The sequence below is a fragment of the Actinia tenebrosa genome, unplaced genomic scaffold (genome assembly GCF_029948245.1).
Source record: "Actinia tenebrosa isolate PJP-AT-01 unplaced genomic scaffold, QUT_ActTen_1.0 PGA_scaffold5__44_contigs__length_20552954, whole genome shotgun sequence".
In the NCBI taxonomy this organism is placed as follows: domain Eukaryota; kingdom Metazoa; phylum Cnidaria; class Anthozoa; order Actiniaria; family Actiniidae; genus Actinia; species Actinia tenebrosa.
The window spans coordinates 4495596-4516651 of NW_028292582.1; the positions used below are offsets into that span (position 1 = coordinate 4495596).

At 36.6% G+C, this 21056-nt stretch overlaps 2 protein-coding genes across 2 annotated transcripts; one reads left to right on the top strand and one right to left on the bottom strand.

Annotated features, from left to right (window-relative positions):
* Positions 1-10747: 10747 nt before the first annotated feature.
* Positions 10748-16773, bottom strand: LOC148906357 (uncharacterized). The gene is made up of 4 exons (XM_089038011.1): positions 15052-16773; positions 14558-14700; positions 12953-14011; positions 10748-12778 (listed from the first exon to the last, which is right to left on the bottom strand). The coding sequence occupies exons 1-4, from the start codon at positions 15464-15466 to the stop codon at positions 10748-10750; spliced, it is 3648 nt and encodes a 1215-aa protein (XP_088894137.1). The 5' UTR covers positions 15467-16773.
* Positions 16774-16909: 136 nt separating this feature from the next.
* Positions 16910-18213, top strand: LOC116303657 (uncharacterized). Its single transcript, XM_031713237.2, has one exon. It carries the CDS (start codon positions 16981-16983, stop codon positions 17869-17871), a length of 891 nt encoding a protein of 296 aa, XP_031569097.2. The 5' UTR covers positions 16910-16980; the 3' UTR covers positions 17872-18213.
* The last annotated feature ends 2843 nt before the right edge of the window (positions 18214-21056 follow it).

The window sequence follows — 21056 nt, forward strand, 5'->3', positions numbered from 1 at the left end:
TTACCACCGACATGTTTGGCTATCAAAGTGATCCAATTGAAAAGATCGAAGATTGCGCTCTGACGTCATGTCTAGAAATCCACCAATCGCGATGGGTATCGGCTCATATCAACCCAGGCCCCTGGGGGAGCAAAGTTTTGTTTGAAAAACGACAAACTTTGTGTATGACTGTAATACGGTGTGCAAGTGTGCGCTCAATGTGTGCGTCATCCACCCCTTCCTTAACAAACACCCTTGAATTAATCTACAAGTTCAAATCGAAATTAAACATGAATTGTACTTATGAGAACCGATTTTTCGTTCAGCCAACAATTTATTTTTCAATTCATCCCTCCCTCGCCACACGAAAGACTTCCAAAACCAGACGCCATATATTTTTCCTCATAATTGTCTGCTTCCTGCTCACTTCAACATCAAGAGGGCCAAGTACTTACGTCCGTTGATAATCGAGCTTGATTGCTCCCGTTTTAAGCCAACTCATTATTTTTTATTTTCTATTCTACGCCTACAAACCACTTCAACACGCACATATCAAACATATTACATATCAAACGTTAAAGTATCCTTATATTTGAAATACACAAAACTGTATAATTTTTTAAAAAAATCTAAAAAGATGTGTTCTGCGAAAATTTGATTTTATTTGGTGTGATCCAAAAAATATATATATTAGAAAGCAGTATTCAACAAGAAATTCCGACCGTTTAATTGAATCAATTTTGCCGTATACAAGCATGACTAAGTCCGGTATCCTCGATAAGCCAGATAAGAAAAGCACAACTTTTGCAAGGGTTGAATAGGATAGGATTGCACACTTGAAAAAATATGATAAATTCATCGGTAGACCTAAATTTATGAGTGGAATGATTTTATGTCTCACAGTAGAATGGATGGATGGATTAATATAGAACGTGGGTAGACTTACTGAGTTAGATTAGTTGGTTTTGAATAATTGATCTAAAGTAATTACGTGGATGAATAATTTAAGGAGAGTAGGTTGGTTGAGTAGTAAATAGGAATCAGATATATAGGTAGTGATTGATGGGTAGGTTGGTAGGGATGGGTGGGTAGGGAGCTGGGGTTGAGATTGTAGGTATGTATGTAGGGAAGATAGTATGAGTGGGTATGGATATTAGTAAAATTGTTAGGAAGATGTAATATACGTTGCTGCTAAGTGGACAGGTTAATGGGTATGTGGGATGGGTGGTGTAGTCGATTGGTAGGTTAATCATGTGGTAGGATGGTTGATTAAAATAGTGGTAGGTAGAAGAAAAGTAAAATAGTTGTTATGTAGGTAGGTAGGAAGGTACTGAGTAGGTACTGTGGTGGGTAGATGGTTATAGGTATAGCTAGGTAGTTGGGTTGGTACGTAGGTGGGTGGGTAAGTATAGGTAGGTAGGTGGCTGGATAAGTGGGTGGATGGGTAGGTAGGTAGGTAGGTAGGTGGGTAGGTAGGTAGGTAGGTAGGTGGGTAGGTAGGTGGGTAGGTGGGTATGTAGGTGGGTAGGGTAGGTAGGTAGGTAGTTAGGTAGGTAGGTAGGCAGGCAGGCAGGTAGGTAGGTAGGTAGGTAGGTAGGTAGGCAGGTAGGTAGGTAAATAGGTAGGCAGGTAGGCAGGCAGGTAGGTAAGCAGATGGTTGGGTAGGTGGGTAGATGCATGGGTTGGCAAGTAGGTGGGTAGTTAGGTAAGACTTCATTAGGTAAATATGTAGGTAGTCAGGTAAGTAGTTGGGTATAACTAATTAGTACTATTTACTAACGGTATACCTAAGTACCCTCTACTAAGATTAGCTTCATCAAGCTATACGAATCAGTGCACATATTCTGAGTCTATCATAAAACAATGAAAATCTATACTTGCTAAGGCAAGCAATTCAATTCAATATCATAATTATTTTTTTCTTCTCTTTAATGAATTGCGTTTGGTCTTGAAATTATTTTTACGAAATAGAATGAGCAAAGGAAACTTAAAATTATCGGAAAAACTCACAATCCCAAAAGAAAAAGAAAAAGAAATCCATTAAAATTTCACACGAAATAATAAAATACAAAAACACAGAGAAACGCACGACACACCTGATTTCACACGAACCCAAAACCTTACAAACTAAACAAAAAATAAACTTAAGGAATATTTTAAAAAAACATCGACAAAAAAGAAAGATTCTTCGGGAATGGCAACAATTTTCCCTCTGTCTGTGACAAAACAAACAATTCAATTTGGAATAAAGAATTCTCCTATTTTGCCCTCGAGGCAACAGGCTTTCATCGCCATTTATCTGCCATTTTCCCATAATTTTTTGACACATCATTAATCTTAATCGTGTAATCATTCTTTTTCTCTCTTTTATTTTGAAACAAAACTTCTGGAGTTATCATTCCTACCTCTATCATTTTCTCCTAGTAATTTTATCTACTTAATATTTCATGTTTTCGCATGGATTTATGGAAATTTTCCAGGGATTTTTCGCTCTATAATTTGCGTCTTTTCAAGGTATTATGTTAACAGCTTGAACTTGATTCTATTTTTTCGTCCACGTCTTAGGCAAAGAATTTTGACATTTTTAAAAGGATTTAGAGCATTTTCCACGGAGTTTTCGCTTGCTTCATAAAATGTATTTTTTGTGTTTCGTATAAGTTAGAACGAATCCATTTTTTCCTTCAATTCACAATGAAATTTTGGCCGCTTTTCATGGATTTGAGGAATTTACATAGGTCTATCGCTTTATTTTGTTGTTGTTGATTTTTTCGACATGTTTTCTATAAAACCTAGAACAAATCCACAACTCTTTTGTCATCTTCTTTGGCAAAGAAGTTGGCTAGTTTTTACGACTCGGTAGAAAAATTTCATTTGATTCAAAAAAACCTAGCCTATCAACCATTCAGTTAGTCCAATGCCGATCGATTTTTGTTCATTTTAAGCTAAAAAAGAAAAAGAAAAAGAAAAAGGGGAAAAAAAATTTTAAATTTCAAAAAATTAAACCAACAATTCTTTAGAAATATCTCTAATTTTATTACTATGAGTTGTTAGAAGCAATCGTATGCTTCTTAAAACTGAAATCTTCCCTTAAATCTAATCAAATTGAAGTACTTAATATTAAAATGTGATCAATTGCGAAAAATAACAAAAAGAAAAGAAAAGAAAATTGTCCGAAAAGAAATAAAAAACTTAAATAGAAATAAAAGAAATAAAAAAATAAAAAGAGATATTTTATTCTATTTTTTGAAATTAAGTTTTTGATTTCTTAGGGTGAAAGAAAGAAGCCTTTGGCCGGCAAAAAAATGATTTTTTTTTTTGATTATTTCGTGTCAATTTTGGAGATCACAATAGGAACGAAAAACATTCTAGATAAGTGTTAGTTTATCTTCAATATCCTCATCGAATAATGTTATATCTAAATCTATTATTGCTAGTATTATTTCAACATTATTATATTTAATTCCTTTTTTGTTCCTGTTTTAAGATTTTCAAAGTTTTAGACAAAAAAATATCCGTGTTTGCGGTAAACCGAAATAAGGAAAAGATTAGAATATAAAATAAAGTTCAAATCTTGATTAGAAAGGTTCGTCTTCTTTCTCTTTTGTCGATATTAAAGTTTTGTTTTTTGGGGGTTAAATACAAAGGACATCGGTGTTTTCATAAAGGAAAATGACAAAAAGGTAGTTAAAGTCGATATATCAATAGTAAATCTTTCTTTCTTCCTTTGACTTCGTGTTTTTTATCTTAATTAAGTTTTGCATTCACGGGGCTTTTTGCTAAGAGGTTCTATTGAGCGAGAAATAGAAAGAAAAAAGATTGAGCCGAAAAGAATTAAGAAAGAAAGAGAGAAAGAAAAAAAATCGTAAGAAAGAGAGGAGGAAATAAACGAGGAAAAATAGAAAAAGAAAGAGAGAAAGAAGGAAAGAAAGAAAGAAAATAAATAAATAAATAAAGAGTGAGAGAGAGAGAGAGAAAGAAAGAAAGAGCGAGAGAAAGAGAGAAAGAAAGTAAAGACCGTGATTACTACGAAAGTACTATATTGACAAGACTTGATTTATTACGTGCTGAGTTCATTATAAACACCAATTAGGAAGCTTCCCTTCCACGAAAGCCCACTTCCTTACTTTATAAACAACTTCAGCGGAATTTTATAACCTTTAGGCATGTTTGCCGTTTTCTTTGACTAGACTTTGAAAGTATTCCTACGAGAAATGTTGGTGTTTGTATTTCATTTGTCGACGTTTTACTTCATTTATTGGTTCTTCCCGTCCGCGATAAATGGCTAAGTCGTAACAATAAATATCGAGACAATTCTCTTAAACTTACCTCGCCTCCTTTAATTATTCATAATAGGCGGTTATTTTGATTTTCCTATTTAGCCCCAGGAAATCTTCAATATTTAGACAAAAGATAAAGTTAAAAAAAGGCAAATTGGCAGGCCAGAGTTGTGTTATCAAAAATATAATTTAAGCATCATTTATAACATATTTAGATTGTTTTCCTGCTCCAGCTATTATCAATTAGATAAGTGAGACTCTTTCATATAAACTAAGTCTTAAATTAATTAAGAAACTTCGTAATTTACTCATCTTTGATTACATTTTAGAAGCAGAAGATGAAAAAGTACTTTGTAATGCTCTTTGTAATAAAAAAATTAAATAAAAAAAGAGGATTTACTCGCTATAACTGTAACTTGGGAGTAAGAGGAAATCTTTTGGTAAATTTATAAAAATTAAAATTACAAGCCTAAAATATCTAAATTCTCTGTACTATCTTCTTAAATCTTAATAAAGAAAATTCTCAGTGTTCGCCGGTTGTCCTTTAACAGTACATTCTATCTTCCTCAGGGCTCGAACTTTCTCCTTTTTGTCCACTAGCAAACATTTGAATTCTGTTTCTTAATGAAACAATTGGCCAGATCCGTGAAACGCTCACTTACGGTGTTTGCTAGTACGTTTTTTAGCAAAGTCAAAAAAAAAAAAAAAAAAAAACACTAGCACTTTGATAGTTGATATTGCTTATTTTGATATTGCAAAATTTCTAGGCATTTCTCTCGTTAAAAACATTCTTAAAATAATAAGAATTGCGTGATAAATATCGTTCTTTCTTCTGGTTTATTTTATCAGTTTTTTAGTTCGCCAAAACACTGACTCTAATTTCCTCGATCAAGAGGAGATCAAGAGTCTTTTCGTAGTATGTTATTTGCCAAAATAATTCATTGAGTTGAAGGAGTTTTATCTTAAACAAAACGGTTTATTGTTTAATTGGCCACGTCTTCAATTAAAAATAAATGCCACAAATAAAATTCACAGTTACTTTTTCCCAAACAAAACATCAATTTGTTTTGTTTCGAAGTCTTTTAAACAAGGGGAGCTTGTATCTATTGATAGCTTCTTCATATTACGTCTATTGATGAAATAATTCTTTAGTATTTCACAGCTGGAATAGAAAGCTTTGCATGTGTTTACCGTGGTTTGGGATAATGGTATCTCGTAAGCTGCACGCGAGCTGTGCAGGAGGGAGTATTTTCAAAGAGTAACTATTACCAACTTAGCTACGTTTGGAAGGAAAAGGATAATTAGAGGAAATATGGAAACGAATTCAATAGTTTTGAAGGAAAGGACACGCAATTTTAAGCTGCCGTTCGTGTATACTGTACTAGTTTATAGGAATAATAAGATAACTAGAGAAAAAATAGGTCACGGAAAATTAAAGAAAATATTGGAACAAATTACGCTAGTTTGTAGGAAAAGAAACACAGTGTAACCCAAGCTGCCTATCGTATATACTGACTGTATACGTTTATAGAAATGATAAGATAACTAGACTGTGGGTAACATTAAAGTAATGAAAATATAAATAAAAAAATATTAAATCAAATTGCATAGTTTTGAGGGAAAGAAACATGCAATTGAAGCTGCCTTTACCCTGCGAGCAGAGGTTTTTTTCTCCCCGACCAGCCAGCCCACGGAGGGTCAGAAAAAAAACCTCTGCTCGCAGGGTAAGCTGCCTTTCGCACATTCTGTACAAGATTATAGGAATAATAAGATAACTAGAGAAAAAGTGTCGGAGAAAATAAAATAAAATATTGGAACAAATGGTAGTTTTGAAGGAGAGAAACATGTATTTAATCGAAACTGCATTTCGTATATTCTGTACAAGATTATAGGGATAATAAGATAACTAGAGAAAAAGTATGAGTCACGAAAAAAAATGAAAGAAAATATTGGAACAAATTACATAGTTTTGAAGCTGCTTTTCGTATATTTTGTACAAGATTATAGTAATAAGATAACTAGAGAAAACGTATGAGTCACGAAAAAAATGAAAGAAAATATTGGAACAAATTACATAGTTTTGAAGGAAAGAAACATGTGAATTGAAGCTACTTTTCGTATACAATGTATAAGATGATAGAAATAACAAGATTACTAGAGAAAACATAAAGTCATGAGAACTGAAAAACTAATGGAGATATGGAAACAAATTACAATAGTTTTAAAAGCCAAATAACACTTAATAAAGCTAAAAAATTATGGAAATAATAAGATAGCTATACAAGGAATTAAAGTCGTGACAAAATTAAAGGTAATATTGTAACGAATTACGAACGTTCTGAGGGAAAGAAACATGCCTTTTGAAAATACTGTACAAGATTATAGGAATATAGAAGAAAGATGTAGGGAAGTGGGGAAAAATAGGATCGAATTACTAAACGAGCAGTTCTTCGTATAACGATGTAGTACAAGAGTATATAGGAATATTGAAGAAATAAGTGAGGAAAATAAATAGAGAAAAAGATAGTGAAGTCATAGGAATGAGAATTGGAGGAAATAATATCAATATATCCCAGTCACTCAATGTGAGCCGAGTTGGTTGGTTCTTTTTCGGACTCCGAGGGTTTTTATGGTCCTCTTGTTTTATCTCGCTCCTCTCAAATCAACCCTAACTTTCCCCTAACTTATTAAAAGTGGTTAGAGATGTGCTCCGGGGTCATACATGGACTGTATAGCGGTTGCCAGAGGCGCCTTCACATGCTTTTAGTTCGACCCCGTTGAGCTGCGTCACTGCTGTACTTGCGGTGGTGATAAGGGATGATGAGTTTGTTTTTTCCAGGAGCAAATTACGATAGTCTTACTAATGATATAGTACAAGATTACAGGAATATTGAAGAAAGAAATAGAGATAACCTTTTAAAAAAAATACAAGTTATGGTAATAATCAGTGAAAATATACTACTAGGAACAAATCATGACTGAATAGCGGTAAAAATAAACAAGGAACATTTCTAAAGAGACACGTCACATTTTTTTGTGTTGTCATCTTTAAAAATTGTAAAAAATAACATGAAATAAAATAGTCTCACTATTCAACCATTCCCAAGAGGATCAAAAGACAAAAATATGGCGGCCATGCTAGTGGATAGGTACAAATGGTCGTTTAAAGCTTCGTTACCATGACAACACTTTTACTCGAGCCAACCTGAGTGAGGGAGCCTGTTGCGCACAAACCAACTATTCTGCTTAAATTTCAGCTAGCGAATACGTTTATACTGACAACAAATATGCGTACACCTATTTCAATACAGGTTGTTGGAGGCAAAGAAGCCGGATAGGCGGTAGATCATTCCAAGACGGAAAGGAATTGTGGGTATACATGTAAAGAAAATAATCGAGGTTTTTAACAAGGTGTCGTCGACTACAAACAACACTAGATACCTCAACACGTTTTCTTCCGTTTTCTTGACGAGAATCATCGCCTATATCCCATGACGCACATGAGTAATGGTGTACAATTTTTATGTACGCTGACTCACTTCTGCAGGATAAATAAAGTTATTATTATTATTATTACTATTATTAATATTATCATTATATTTATTAATATTATCGTTATATTTATTATTATATATATTGTAAATAAAGAGATTCTATATTATATTATCATTATTATTATTATTATTATTACAAATCACGATGAGTACTATAATAATAACAATAATGATAAAGTTATGAACGAAAAGCTAGTTTAATAAGTTTTAAGTTCTGATTTGGGGGAGGAGAGAATGGAAACATTTCTTATTGATGATGGTAGTGGATTTCCAGTTTTAAGGACATAAAATGCTCTACAATTTTCGGCCTTTTAGAATCATTTTAAAGTTAGAATTGATGATTTATACGTATTATTGTCGAGTTCTTAAATTGTCTAACGACGTGACCGGAAGCTGTTTCAGAGTCACGAAATCAAAGACTAAACGGATTTCCTGCCGGGCAAGCCATCACGCTTCTGTCACGGCCCAGTCGTAAATCAAAGATTGCGTGATTATTGCAGTAGTCATGCATTATGACTCCAAATAAATTAGGCCCCGTCCACACTAATGCGTTTTCGAAAGGCTCCGTTTTTGTCTTACCGAAAACGCATCGATTGCTTTGCGTCCACACTAGCGTTTTCATATCGTTTTCGACTGTCCACACTAAAACGCTCGAAAAGGCACACGTTTCTTTGTGACGTAATGCATCAATCTTCGCATAACCGGTAGAACAGCGCCCTCGGTGTTTGTCCCACCACGCGCTTGTTCGACCTAGTCGAATCCAAAATTTTCTCGGCCTTTGATACGGCTTAGTTGCCCGAGTGTTACGTTGTGAAGTATTCGAAAACACTATTGCCCTTAGAATGGAATTTCTTCTTTTATGTGTTGCCAACAGACGGTTAAACAAAGCAATATATAGTTCCAAACAAGCGATTAAACAAGTCAACAACATAAAGATGTTTCATCGGTCATATCATTTGTTTTGAAACTAGGGAGGCCTGGAAAAGAGATCACGCGATGCTATTGACGTCATCGTTTTCAAAAGGCTCCGTTTTCGATCGTCCACACCAAAACGATGTGTATTCGTTTTCATTTGGCTCCAATTTGGACGTTTTCTAATCGATGCGTTTTCGATGAATACGCTCATCGTTTAAGTGAGGACGGAAGGCCAAAACGCATCGAAATGTCTGCGTTTTCAAACAAAAAAAGCATTAGTTTGGACGGGGTCTTAATACTTGCGTGATCGACGTAATATAAAGTAAAAGTTAAACTGCCAATCGTTACCCTGAAAGAAGATTTTAACCAGAGTAAAAATCCTCTTACTAGCAAGAATGAAAACCACTCGAGAATCGTATCCCTAGGTCATAATAATGAGACGGCACTAATGCTACTTTGAATTGCCTTGCGAGTTTGCTTACTTTTAAGAGAGTAAGATAGGGTCATGCATTTTTTCCCTTTTGGTAGCTGGGAGTAACAGTACGCGTAAACAAGAATGCGTAGCTTACGTAAACAGGATATCGTATCCGTAGGTTAGATTAATGGCAGTTATGCCACTTTGAATTGCCTTAAGTGTTTGCTTGATAATTAAGAGAGGATGTCAGCAAAAATCGACCAAAATCAAATTTTGCCGGCAACAGCCAAAAAATCGAATTCGTTCATATTTTGGCATTAGGAAGACCTTGATGCGATATAAACCGTGGTATACTTCATTTGCCAAAATATCGCTTTATTTCCGAGAAAAACGAGAAAAACAAATTCGTGCATAATTGACTCTCTGAGAGAGTCAAAATATACTCCAACTTTGGGGGCCTCGCGCGCCTTTGCAAAAATATCTACAGACTCAATCTTGGGAAATTATTTGGGATAGTGTTTTAACATTAAAAAGATGGAATTTCACGGTGTTCGAATAAATTCATAGTGGCGAAAAATATTTATTCACCAGGGTACTTTGACTTCGCGTCAAAAATGAGGAATTTTCAAAAAATGATTTATCCGTGTGCTAAATAAAATAAAACGTTGATATTAAGAAATTGAAAAGCTAAAATAATGTTCTAATCGTGGGTGAAGTCATTTTTGGGGGTTTTTGTTCTGCGATGAGAAATAAAATCTAAAAGTTACAGAAATTTTGAAGAGCTCAGACGGTCGGCCAAATCAAAGCGATTGACAAATTTGCATAACTTTTTGGATTTTTAAATCTTAATTTGGCTAAGTATCATAAAAACATCATCAGCATACAAGTTCAATGTAATATAATGACAAATACCGCAAGAATTTCGTTTTTACATTTGATTTTACCTAGAATTTAACAACAATTTATGCCCGGGAACTTCTGTTTACAATCATTTAGTGACTGAGCGGCAGGGCTGAAATGTGTAACGCGACAGATTTAGTTTTTGCAATTTAAAAATAAAGTCTTTTTCTTTTCAATTTCAGAGAAATAAAAGTATTTATTTGTTTGTTTGTCTCTTTGATTTTTCAAGAGAAATCGAAAATCGACTTTTTTCGAGTGAGAATCTGAATGAGAGATCGAAGGCAATCAAACCGTTTAAATCGGATTCAACCGGCTTGTGATCATAATCCTAAACGCATAGTCCCAGTCCTAGATCTGAGACAAGTTCCGAGTTGAATAATTCTTCACAACAGACTTTAACCGTTGTTTTATCAATCGGAAAAAAATGACGTTTGCAGCAATTTTGTCACTATCATCTGCCTATATTTTTTCAAGCAATACTCTTATCGAGTATACTAGAAAAAACTTGATTTATCATTATTTTAGTTAAAGTCTCTACATATTGCTGTATTTGTATATATAAATACAGCAATCACAGAAATCTGATTCAACCAGGCATATCATAGTTAAGTATACGACAATTAAGTAACCATATAATTGATTCGACTTCTAAAGCGCGGACTATACCTGCTTTCGAAATAAACCGGCTACAAGGCTGGACTATAGTTTTATGTACTGCTTGCACAACTACATTGCCTGACAAGTTCATTGAGAATATCGATGTACGGCATTTTGCGATTGACTGTAATACTGGATATATCAAGTTCGAAAGCAGCACAAATATCTTTCAGCATGGCAATAGAGAATCTTGGAAGTTTTGATTGTGAAGACATTTTGCAGATGTCGTAAGTGTGATACATTATTGGGTGTTGAAGAGTAATTGCATTCATCACTTCATCCGTCAGTTCTTGCACATCTCTGTTCACAATTTCTCCAACATTTCCTCCCATTACATCTTTTTCATAAGAGTCTAGATTTTTTGCTTTTGCTAAGCGAGAAAAAAAATTTGAAATTTGCTGAGAAGATAGAAAATCCTCTTTCCGGAACATGCAAGAGCCATCAGCATTTTTGGCTTTTCTCATTGACTTAGATACAGTTCGTGGATCTGCTTTTTGCCCAGTTAATTCACCATTTTTAAAGACTTCCATGAGATAGTTTTTTTGGGTTTCAGTAAACCTTTTCCTCTTTCCTGTAGACTTCAAGGCCCAACCCATCGGAAGTACTGAATCTGCCATACTATTTTCTGATTCAAGCGTGTCTGGCTGAGGGAATGTTGGAACTTCACTCATCCCCTTTTCGAGTTTTGAGGCGTAACCTATCATTGATTTGTCATAAAATGTCTGAAGTTCAAGGGAATACTTGTGTTTTCCAATGTCCAGATGTTTTTCAAGTGAAGAATACCGCTGAAACGACTTTGTACAGCCCTCCTCTGGACAACAAAACAGCTTTTTATCAGCATCTGCCTGTAGATCCTCAGCGTCGCCTTTGCCACAATCAGCATTACCACCAGCATCGCCATCATCATTGTCATCATCATTATCATAACAATCATCAATGCTATTACCTTCATCATCATCGTCACTGGCATCATCTTTGCTCTCTAATTTTGAACTTTTTGGGCCTTTTCGGGGTTTTACAGGAACAAATAAGATTTTGTTGCTATTATCATCCGACGTTTTGTTTAGTTTGGGTATGCCGGTTGGGAGACTTAGGTCATTCCAATTGATGGATTTCCCAGGACCAATCTCATAGGCTCTCCACATTTTCATTCCCTCTTCGCTGTATTGGATATTGTTAATATAGCTAATTCCATCAAATTTGACAGATTTGAAGCCTGATGTAGATTGTGGGCCACACAAAGTCACTGTTACGCCCGGTATGCCTCCAGATGACTCAATTGCTTGTTTCATTTGTTTGGCTGTTTCGATATCATGGCCTGAGTCCAAATATCTTTTCATGTGATTTTTGATGTTCGCGGCCTTTCGATCACATGCGCCTTTCCCTCCTTGTGGATCCGAAAAGTCGATCCGAGAAAGGCAGATTCCGTGTTTCGTAGCAATGTGCTTTATAGCAAGCATAGTTGGTGCCGAATGATAGCATCCAGCGTTATCTTGTTTCATGTAGACAAACTTTACACTTGATAAAATACTCTTGAGTTGCTGGAGGACATCATCGAAAATAGCCAAGACTGTGGGACTATCCTGAGTACAGCTTTCAAAAACATGAACAAAAGTCAACATGTTTATGTCATTATCCTTTGGTTTCGTTACAGCAACTGTAAGGTGCCAGGAAATCCCGCGCTTTCCAAACCAATCTCTTTGGCTTTCGCGAAACTTTCGCGGTACGAATTTCATGGCCCAATCAGATACAAGAACCACTGATTGATCATCCATATTTTTCAATATTTCATGTTTTGCGGTATCCTGGTTGATGGTTCGAAGAAGATGAGCTTTCCACGCATCGATATTTTGAGCGGATTGATCTATGGTATACTCCATCTCTTCTCTTTCTTCTAATGAGCAGTCAACGCCTTTAATGGCTGAACGTATTTCTTCAAGAGCACTAGGGAAGATGCTGCATCTATCACATTTTAGATTATGTTCGTGATCACAACACTTTTCGAAGCAGGGGTCGTCAGGGGAACTGAGAGCGAACACTCTGCAGTGATCGGCAACCACCGAGTTTTTTGAAACATGCACCTAAAATAAAATAAAAAGATAGTCGTCAGGAGGAGGAAAATGCATTAACTTCTTGTCTTTCTTTTTTCATCTTTTGTTTGTTTGTTTGTTTGTTTGTTTGTTTTTGTCTTGTCAGTTTTCTTGTGTTTGTTGTGGTGTTAGCTTTAATACTTGAGTTTTAAAATTCAGTTTTACCTTATAATCGCTTTTAAGGTATCGTTTCGCTTGTTTTAGCTTTTCATTAGTCATGTTCGCCCACGTTAGTCCCTTTCCATAACTATCCCCAAGTGTCTCCACCACGTCTTCTAGATCATCAAAGGACTGGGCTCCATTTGCTGAAAAATAGTCCAGCCCTTGAAGGGATTTGCGGACGGACGCAGAGCAGGCACTGAGGATCCTGAGCAATGTGCTACGGCTTACTGGGTCAAAACCTGTTTCCGAGCAGTAACTTTGGTATTGACGTATTATTTGTTCCGGTATGAGAGTTCGAACCACATTTGGAACTTTTAGCTCACAGCCTGACGACAACTTGAGTACTCTTTCTCCGAAAGGTAAATCTTGAACTATGTGAGAGCTCGTAATGAATGTCAAAAAGTGCTCTAGTTTCTCGGGTTTTATATACATGCGCGTATTCTTTACGGGCGAGAGAACAGAACCTCGACCATGAAGTAAACGATGATGCCGCGCTATTTTAAGGCGGTACATCGATATGTCGGGTATCCATCTCTTTAAATCATTGAAGCTTACTTTATCTGCCATAAGGGAGAGGATCTGTCTTCTAGTGCTCCAATGATTGGCATTATTGTAACATTCACAAAGGGCTTCCATCAATGAAAAATCAAAAGTAGTATCGCCATGTTTAAGATTGGATTTTGCTAAAGAATCAAAGATCTTGTCGGACTGCCCAGGAGCAACTTCCTCTAAGCATGAAGCAACCACTTGTTTTCCTTTTCTTTTGTAATAACGTCTCGAGCGTTCAGATGCCTCGTCCCATGGGGTTGCTAGCACAAAGCGGACAGGACTAACATCTCTTGATGCTAAATAAGCATTGAGTTTTTCTCTTGGTGACAAATCGAAAAGAAAAGAACCGTCAACAGTTACACTAGAAATGTCCTCTTCGTGATATTGACTCACTGGCGTATTCGTCCACGTAGAAGACATTGAAATATTTGTTGGACTTAAAGGTAATGGCTGTTTAAAGAACACCTCCTCTTCTTTTTCTTCTTCTTCGTTTTGCTCTTTACTCCTCTTTTCCTAAAACCGGGAAAAGAAATATAAATCTTTATATTTTTTAAGTGGGTGTATGAATAAATTGGAATAAGGGTGCATGGAATGTGATAAATTCAGGTCCACCCCCCACTCAGCTTCTTCTATTTTTTAAAAAAAAGGTACAAGGCAAAGTTGAGTATATTAGGCGAGTATATTATGGTCTTCCGGAAAAAAAGTTGTTTTGTCTCCCACCTTCCCCCCCCTCTCCCCTTCCCATATTTCTAAGCTGTGGGCCTTGCTGCGTTCCTTGATGCGGGTCTGAGATAGACGGTTGGATGGAGGGATGGATGTATGGAGGATTGGCTGAAATGGATGGATAGACTGGAATGTGATGAAGGGAATGGAATAGATGGGATATAGAAGAATGGATGGAATATAAAAGGAATATAGAAGATATAGAAGAATGGATGGAATGAGATTGGATAGATGGATGGTTGGTTGGTTGGTTGGATATACAATAGATGGAATGAGAAGGATGGATTGGATTATTTTAGCACCTTTTTAAATAAAGGCTTAGATTGGCAGACCTACCTCTATTCTCAAATGCTTTAGTTTTTCGAGTGTCTCTGTTTCCGCGTCAATGCATTCCTCATCTACAAACGAACTTCTAGATTTCTGTGTGTCAATATTACTGACCATCTCTCTTATTTTTTTCCTGCAACTCACGCAGATACCTGCCAAACAATGCACACTACGACTTAAAATACTACTTCCAGGGCCGTAACCAGAACTTTTACAGGGAGGGTGCATGAAAATCGGACCATTGATCGTTTCTTTTAAGAAAGCAGAACAAAAATAAATAATTAAAAAAATAATAATAATAAAAAGGTAACCAGAAGAAAGCAGAACCACAAAAAAAAAAAAAAAAAGGAGATGGATGAGCGGACCTTAACCTTTTATTTGGGGGGGGGGGGGGGGTGCACGTGCACCCTGCACCCCCCCCCCCCCTAGTTACGGCCCTGCTAACGGGACTGATATAGAAACATGCGTTTTGAGAAGAAATCATAAGCATGCAAAAACGTTACCTGCTCCAGATGGAATAAAAGTTCCTGTTTTCTTGAATATCAATTCCGACTCGTCTTTTCCAATGCCCTTGTCGCTCTTTGGCCACTTCGATTTTGATTGGCCATGATTTGAGATCGATGCGGGAACTCTACATCTAGTACTAGAGCCCCTTGTCCACCCTAGTCCAAGTATTGAGCGATGATGGGGACATATCGTCCAATCATTTATTTCTTTTGGTCGTCTGAACTGTCCTGCACGACCAAGAATCAAATCGAATTCACTTTCAAATCCAGAGAAACCAAACAAAGTCTTGTGTCGAGCTATATCCTTAGTGCATGAAAGCAAGGGAACAACGAGAGCATCTTGCGTCCTATCTTTTCTGCTATAACCACATAATCCACCAATAATCGATTTAAAGGAGCAACAAACTTCCATGGAAATAAAGTTAGCAAATCATAACGTGGATAAAAGCGTTAATGACTGAAGAATGGATGTTGTTTGCGGCATTATACAAAAGAATTGCGGCAATTTAATTTCATGTGTCAGTCATCTATCAAAGTCTCCCCTGAAGTTAGTTTTTGTATTGTAATCAATTTCCCACTCGAAAAAAGTCATTGAAACGGGGGTTGAATCATTTTTCGATTTCTCTTGAAAAATTAAAGAGACAAACAAACAAATAAATACTTTTATTTCTCTGAAATTGAAAAGAAAAAGACTTTATTTTTAAATTGCAAAAACTAAATCTGTCGCGTTACACATTTCAGCCCTGCCGCTCAGTCACTAAATGATTGTAAACAGAAGTTCCCGGGCATAAATTGTTGTTAAATTCTAGGTAAAATCAAATGTAAAAACGAAATTCTTGCGGTATTTGTCATTATATTACATTGAACTTGTATGCTGATGATGTTTTTATGATACTTAGCCAAATTAAGATTTAAAAATCCAAAAAGTTATGCAAATTTGTCAATCGCTTTGATTTGGCCGACCGTCTGAGCTCTTCAAAATTTCTGTAACTTTTAGATTTTATTTCTCATCGCAGAACAAAAACCCCCAAAAATGACTTCACCCACGATTAGAACATTATTTTAGCTTTTCAATTTCTTAATATCAACGTTTTATTTTATTTAGCACACGGATAAATCATTTTTTGAAAATTCCTCATTTTTGACGCGAAGTCAAAGTACCCTGGTGAATAAATATTTTTCGCCACTATGAATTTATTCGAACACCGTGAAATTCCATCTTTTTAATGTTAAAACACTATCCCAAATAATTTCCCAAGATTGAGTCTGTAGATATTTTTGCAAAGGCGCGCGAGGCCCCCAAAGTTGGAGTATATTTTGACTCTCTCAGAGAGTCAATTATGCACGAATTTGTTTTTCTCGTTTTTCTCGGAAATAAAGCGATATTTTGGCAAATGAAGTATACCACGGTTTATATCGCATCAAGGTATTCCTAATACCAAAATATGAGCGAATTCGATTTTTCGGCTGTTGCCGGCGTATGGTCGATTTTTGCTGACATCCTCTCTTAAATTGTATAAACATCTAATTCAGCTGCTATTGAAAATCACCGAGTAGAGGGACCTGGTAGTATGATCATTCAATGAAGAATGCATTACTTCTAGGAGTAACAGTAAGTGTAACCAAGATTGCGGAACTTACTTAAACAGGAAATCCATTTTAGCAATTATTGCAGCGTTCGCTTGCTCACGTATTCGGGTTCAAATGGGTCAAGAGCTACTCTAGAGGAACAAGTTATTACGTGTAAAAATCAAGACACTTCAGGTTAGATTAAAACGAAACGATGCAAAGTTGAGTTATTTTTGGAAGATTACGTGTTAACGTTCCTATTCGCGTGTATAAAACAAGCGCATATTTGGCTTTTCTTCATTCAGTGTCAAAGTAGCCGAGTAAAGCGAAGTTGTAAGATTAGCACGAGTTGCAAAAATGTGTTACTTATTTAGTCTGCTATTTCTCCAGGCAGTTTTGCTTAGCAGAGGAGAGAGCATCCTTTCAGTTACGAGCTACGGCTCTCTGCAGATTTCAATGGTCCGGCATGGTGAGAAATACGCCACTAACCGGGATTGTTACAGGTACGAGGACGTCCCTCCAAGATACCACGGGATGACGCACCTTCGTGGTCTAAACGACAAGCTAGGGACCATAAGCGTACAAGTGAACGTTGCGGTGAAAGTATACCTTGCTGTTGATTCCCGCTATCCTTATATCCACGGTGCAGGGTATCGTAATACCGGAGATATCATCATGCTCGGGGGATGCCATGCAAGAACACCGTTCCTTATCTACGAAAGCGTAGCGCCTCAAGGCCCTGGAGTCGTCCAAGTTAATTTCCCACATTCCCGCATGACGGGGATTTTCTTGCGGGATTCTCGCGCGGTGAAGCCCGAAGCTGAACTAATAGTAACTGTTTCCAGACCAAGTTGGGAGATCAGTACGGTACGAGAAGGAGAAAAGTTCAGTACGAATCGAAATTGCTATACCATGGCCGATGTGCCACCGAGGTTCTACGGGATGACGCATATCCGGGGCATAAATGACAAACCAACTCGAGTCCAGTTTACAGTCAACGTACCTGTAAAGGTCTACGTGGCATACGACTCGAGGTATCCTAATCCGCTCAACACCAATCTATTCAAGAGTACCGGGGAAAAGATCGTACACGCGGGATGTCACCCGCGCGTGGACTTCCCGGTATCGGAGTGGGTGGTCAACCGGCCAGGACTTATCACTTTAGACTTCAATGCGAGTCGAATGATGGCGATCTTTGTCACACCGTTATACTGTGACTACACTTTTAAATCTGGAGTTTACTCCTAAAAAAAGCCCTTACGATCAGTGAGTTCATCATTTTGAAAATTGTCTTAGGTAAACGTTTTACTCTATTAGGGCAGTGCCCAGCCTTAGTAAGCTTAATTAAACGAGTGATATCGATAATTACTCGAGTAGGGTTTTCTAGTTCTCGCAAAGTCATTTATAAACTTCTTGCAGGAATTTTAACTCGTATTTAATCCATTTTTTCAACTTGAGACTGAATTAATTACTGTTTATCTCTTGTAAATTCATCAATGTCGACTCAGTCATTTATCAACATCAAATTATTATGTCCTTCTCTTGTGAATTGTAGCTGATAATCATTCAATTAAAGAAATGGTGAACATAGTTCGTTAAAGTGTCAGTAATTTTAAAAAATTGTTCAAAGAATAATTCAATTTGATGACATTTCCGAAGTATTTTTTCTCTATTATTTTCTCCACTGAGCCAGTTGTTGTATGTGAAATCAAAATGGAGTGCCGATTGTTTGGGGGAAGGTTAACACAACGGTCCGAAACAAGGCCAGATTTTATTGATTTAGGTCGGTGGATACCGGTAAATACCCCCCGCACCTTCAGAGAGCCATTGAAATGATCACCGGTGACCGTCGTGAGTATTTCTATCAACAAATACGTTGTGTAGCATACATGTAAACAGATAGCACATTTATCTATGTAATCTGACTTTAAGTTTTTGAAGATATTTGAGAAAAAAATCCAGAATTCGACTTCTGAAAGGTCAGTAGCATAAACCTTCTTCTCCCCTCTAAATCGGGTCCCGTAAGACTAAAAGTATTGTTTTGATCTAATCTTAAATTAATCATGAAATAGTCCTTGTCTTACGAGAGTAGCACCTGAGAGCCAGTGACAAACAAACATGGTCTTCATCCCAGGATCGAATTGGAATTTATACGTTTATCTTTGCGGAGGGAGCAAAAAACGGAGAGCTCGGAGAAAAACCCTTGCCTGCGTACAGCCGCTCCCCACCCCTCCCCTTACGTTTTTCCCCGTAGAAGGGACGGGTGGGAAGAAGCTGTACACAGGCTAAAAAAACCCTCGAATGCACAGGAGAGAACCAACGAGGGCTAGACTCAGACTCATATACATCATTCAAGTATACGTTCCTAATCTAACGGTTAAAGCGGCTGAAAATTTATAGCACAGGCCTGAGAAGCCTGAAATATAGTTTTTAACTGAAGCAAAGTCGTCTTTAATCGCCCTTATATTTGTTAGGTTTGAACGAAAAACAGGTCACAGCAGCTGAAATATGTATGATACAGGAATCCCTAAAGGATGCGTAGGTATCAGTTTTGCCCGAATAAGTAAACCAAACCAAACGTTCCTTAATCTACGTCATAGCGAAGAGAAACTGCTAAGGAAAAATTTATGACACAGGAAGCCCAAAATAAAGTTTTTTAAATGGGAAAAGAGAGAACAGTTTTGCTCTCGTACTTGTTGAAATTGAACGGATACCGAACACAACTAAAGCAGTATTCTTAAATCTACGTAGTTTCAGGAGAATTTATGATCGACGAATCCTAAAACTGAAGGCTTTTTTAATAACAAACGAATCAATTCTTTTAACACTTGGATTTGACGGTTTACGCGATAAATTAGAGAATCATCACACGTAGTAGGAGAGGGTGTCGTCATTACGGATCGATTACCTAGAGACACACATGTCTTTCTTTCATAAACAACTCTTTTATATCCTAAAATCGAAAATAAAAGGCGACAATGTTTCAACGTATGAAGCAAGGTACCTGTTACGCAAGCTGACGGGCTTCGTGCATGGCCGTCCTGTGCTTACACAATGTTTATTCTTCCGATAAGTTAAAATAAACCTAATTAAGCAAGTTTACAATCACACGGGGTTCGAATCAATATGATTAGCTCACTAGGCGATCCTATTGGCCCTAGGGCTATTCTATAAAGGTGTTTTACCGACAGGCCCCAAGAGTGAGCATCGGAAAAGTAGTCAAATAATTTTTTCAGTGATAATTACTCCACCTCAGTAATAAACTAATGACTTGTTATCGAGTGTCTTGCTTCAGAAATTCAAACAATCATCGTAAACTAAGTTTATTCGTTTAACAGCTGTGACGTATTTTGTCTTGTCGAAGAAGAAAAATTTAAATTTTAAATCTCGATATTTCGCCCGCTGTGAGCGGAGAGTTGGATTCTACAGTCATCCAATTCCCAAACGGGTTGTGATCATTTGAATTTTTTTATCACAATAGCTCGAAGCTTTTCGAAGTCTTTAATCGGGTATTTGACTAACATAACAGCTAGATAGTCTTATGGTGATTGTCTGATAATAGCTTTGAAGTTTATAGGGATCTGTTAATTGAGTATAAATACTCAGCCCTCTTAGTATTTGTGACAAAAGCTCGGACAAGCCCCTCCCGATCTCTCTATTGTCATCCCACAAGAAGCAATCTTTACGAAACAAGTTTGTTAAGCTCCTAGTACAATAGAACACTAGTAAAACGATTTTATTAAGCTTTTAAAACGTTTACTTTGTGGTAAACAGGAAAAAGTTTCGGCCGAACGACGAAGGGAAATTTTTTCTTCGACATAACCTGCCGTAGTTTTAGTTCTAGCAGGGGTTTGTCGAGCCCAGCGGGACACCACTTGAAAAAAAACACTAACATCGCATAAAAGAACATATAATCACTCTGCCGTTGATGTGAAGACAATGCCAGTGGTTATTGGAATCTTAGATAAAGAGATAAGGACCAGCCCAAAGAAAACCTTTTCTTTTCAAAAACAACTATGAAACTAGATGTAACTTATTTGATCTAATCTTGAAAAAAAAACCCCTCTTTCCTCTTTGAAGATTCATTATTAAACATCTAGAAATTGTTATAAGAAATTCATAGATTCGAATGAATAAGTTAAGTCAAGCAAAGCAGAAAGACACAACTCAATTACCTGCTATAAGTAAAAAAATTTCCATGTACCAGCTTCGATAAAGTACTAAATTATTACAAGGTTATCTTTCTTAAAGCCAGAAGTTTATTTGCGACTCATTTTTTGCTAAGGACTCAGTCAGTCAGACAGGTTCCGTCCTTTGGCAGCTAACAGCTTTAACAGTCACTGGGTCAACGTCACTTCAGAAAAAAAATATCACTTTAGGGGCTCATGAATTGGAGTTAAAAAAAATATTTTCTTGCTATGTTTGAAGAATCA

Bases quoted from the DNA above. Each gene is read 5' to 3' on its own strand.
- LOC148906357 (XM_089038011.1), bottom strand. From the start codon at position 15,466: ATGGAAGTTTGTTGCTCCTTTAAATCGATTATTGGTGGATTATGTGGT. The intron at 14,701-15,051 runs GTAACGTTTTTG...ATTGTTTGGCAG, and splicing joins TTTTATTCCATCTGGAGCAG to GTATCTGCGTGAGTTGCAGG. The intron at 12,779-12,952 runs GTAAAACTGAAT...ATTTTATTTTAG, and splicing joins ACCTTAAAAGCGATTATAAG to GTGCATGTTTCAAAAAACTC.
- LOC116303657 (XM_031713237.2), top strand. From the start codon at position 16,981: ATGTGTTACTTATTTAGTCTGCTATTTCTCCAGGCAGTTTTGCTTAGC.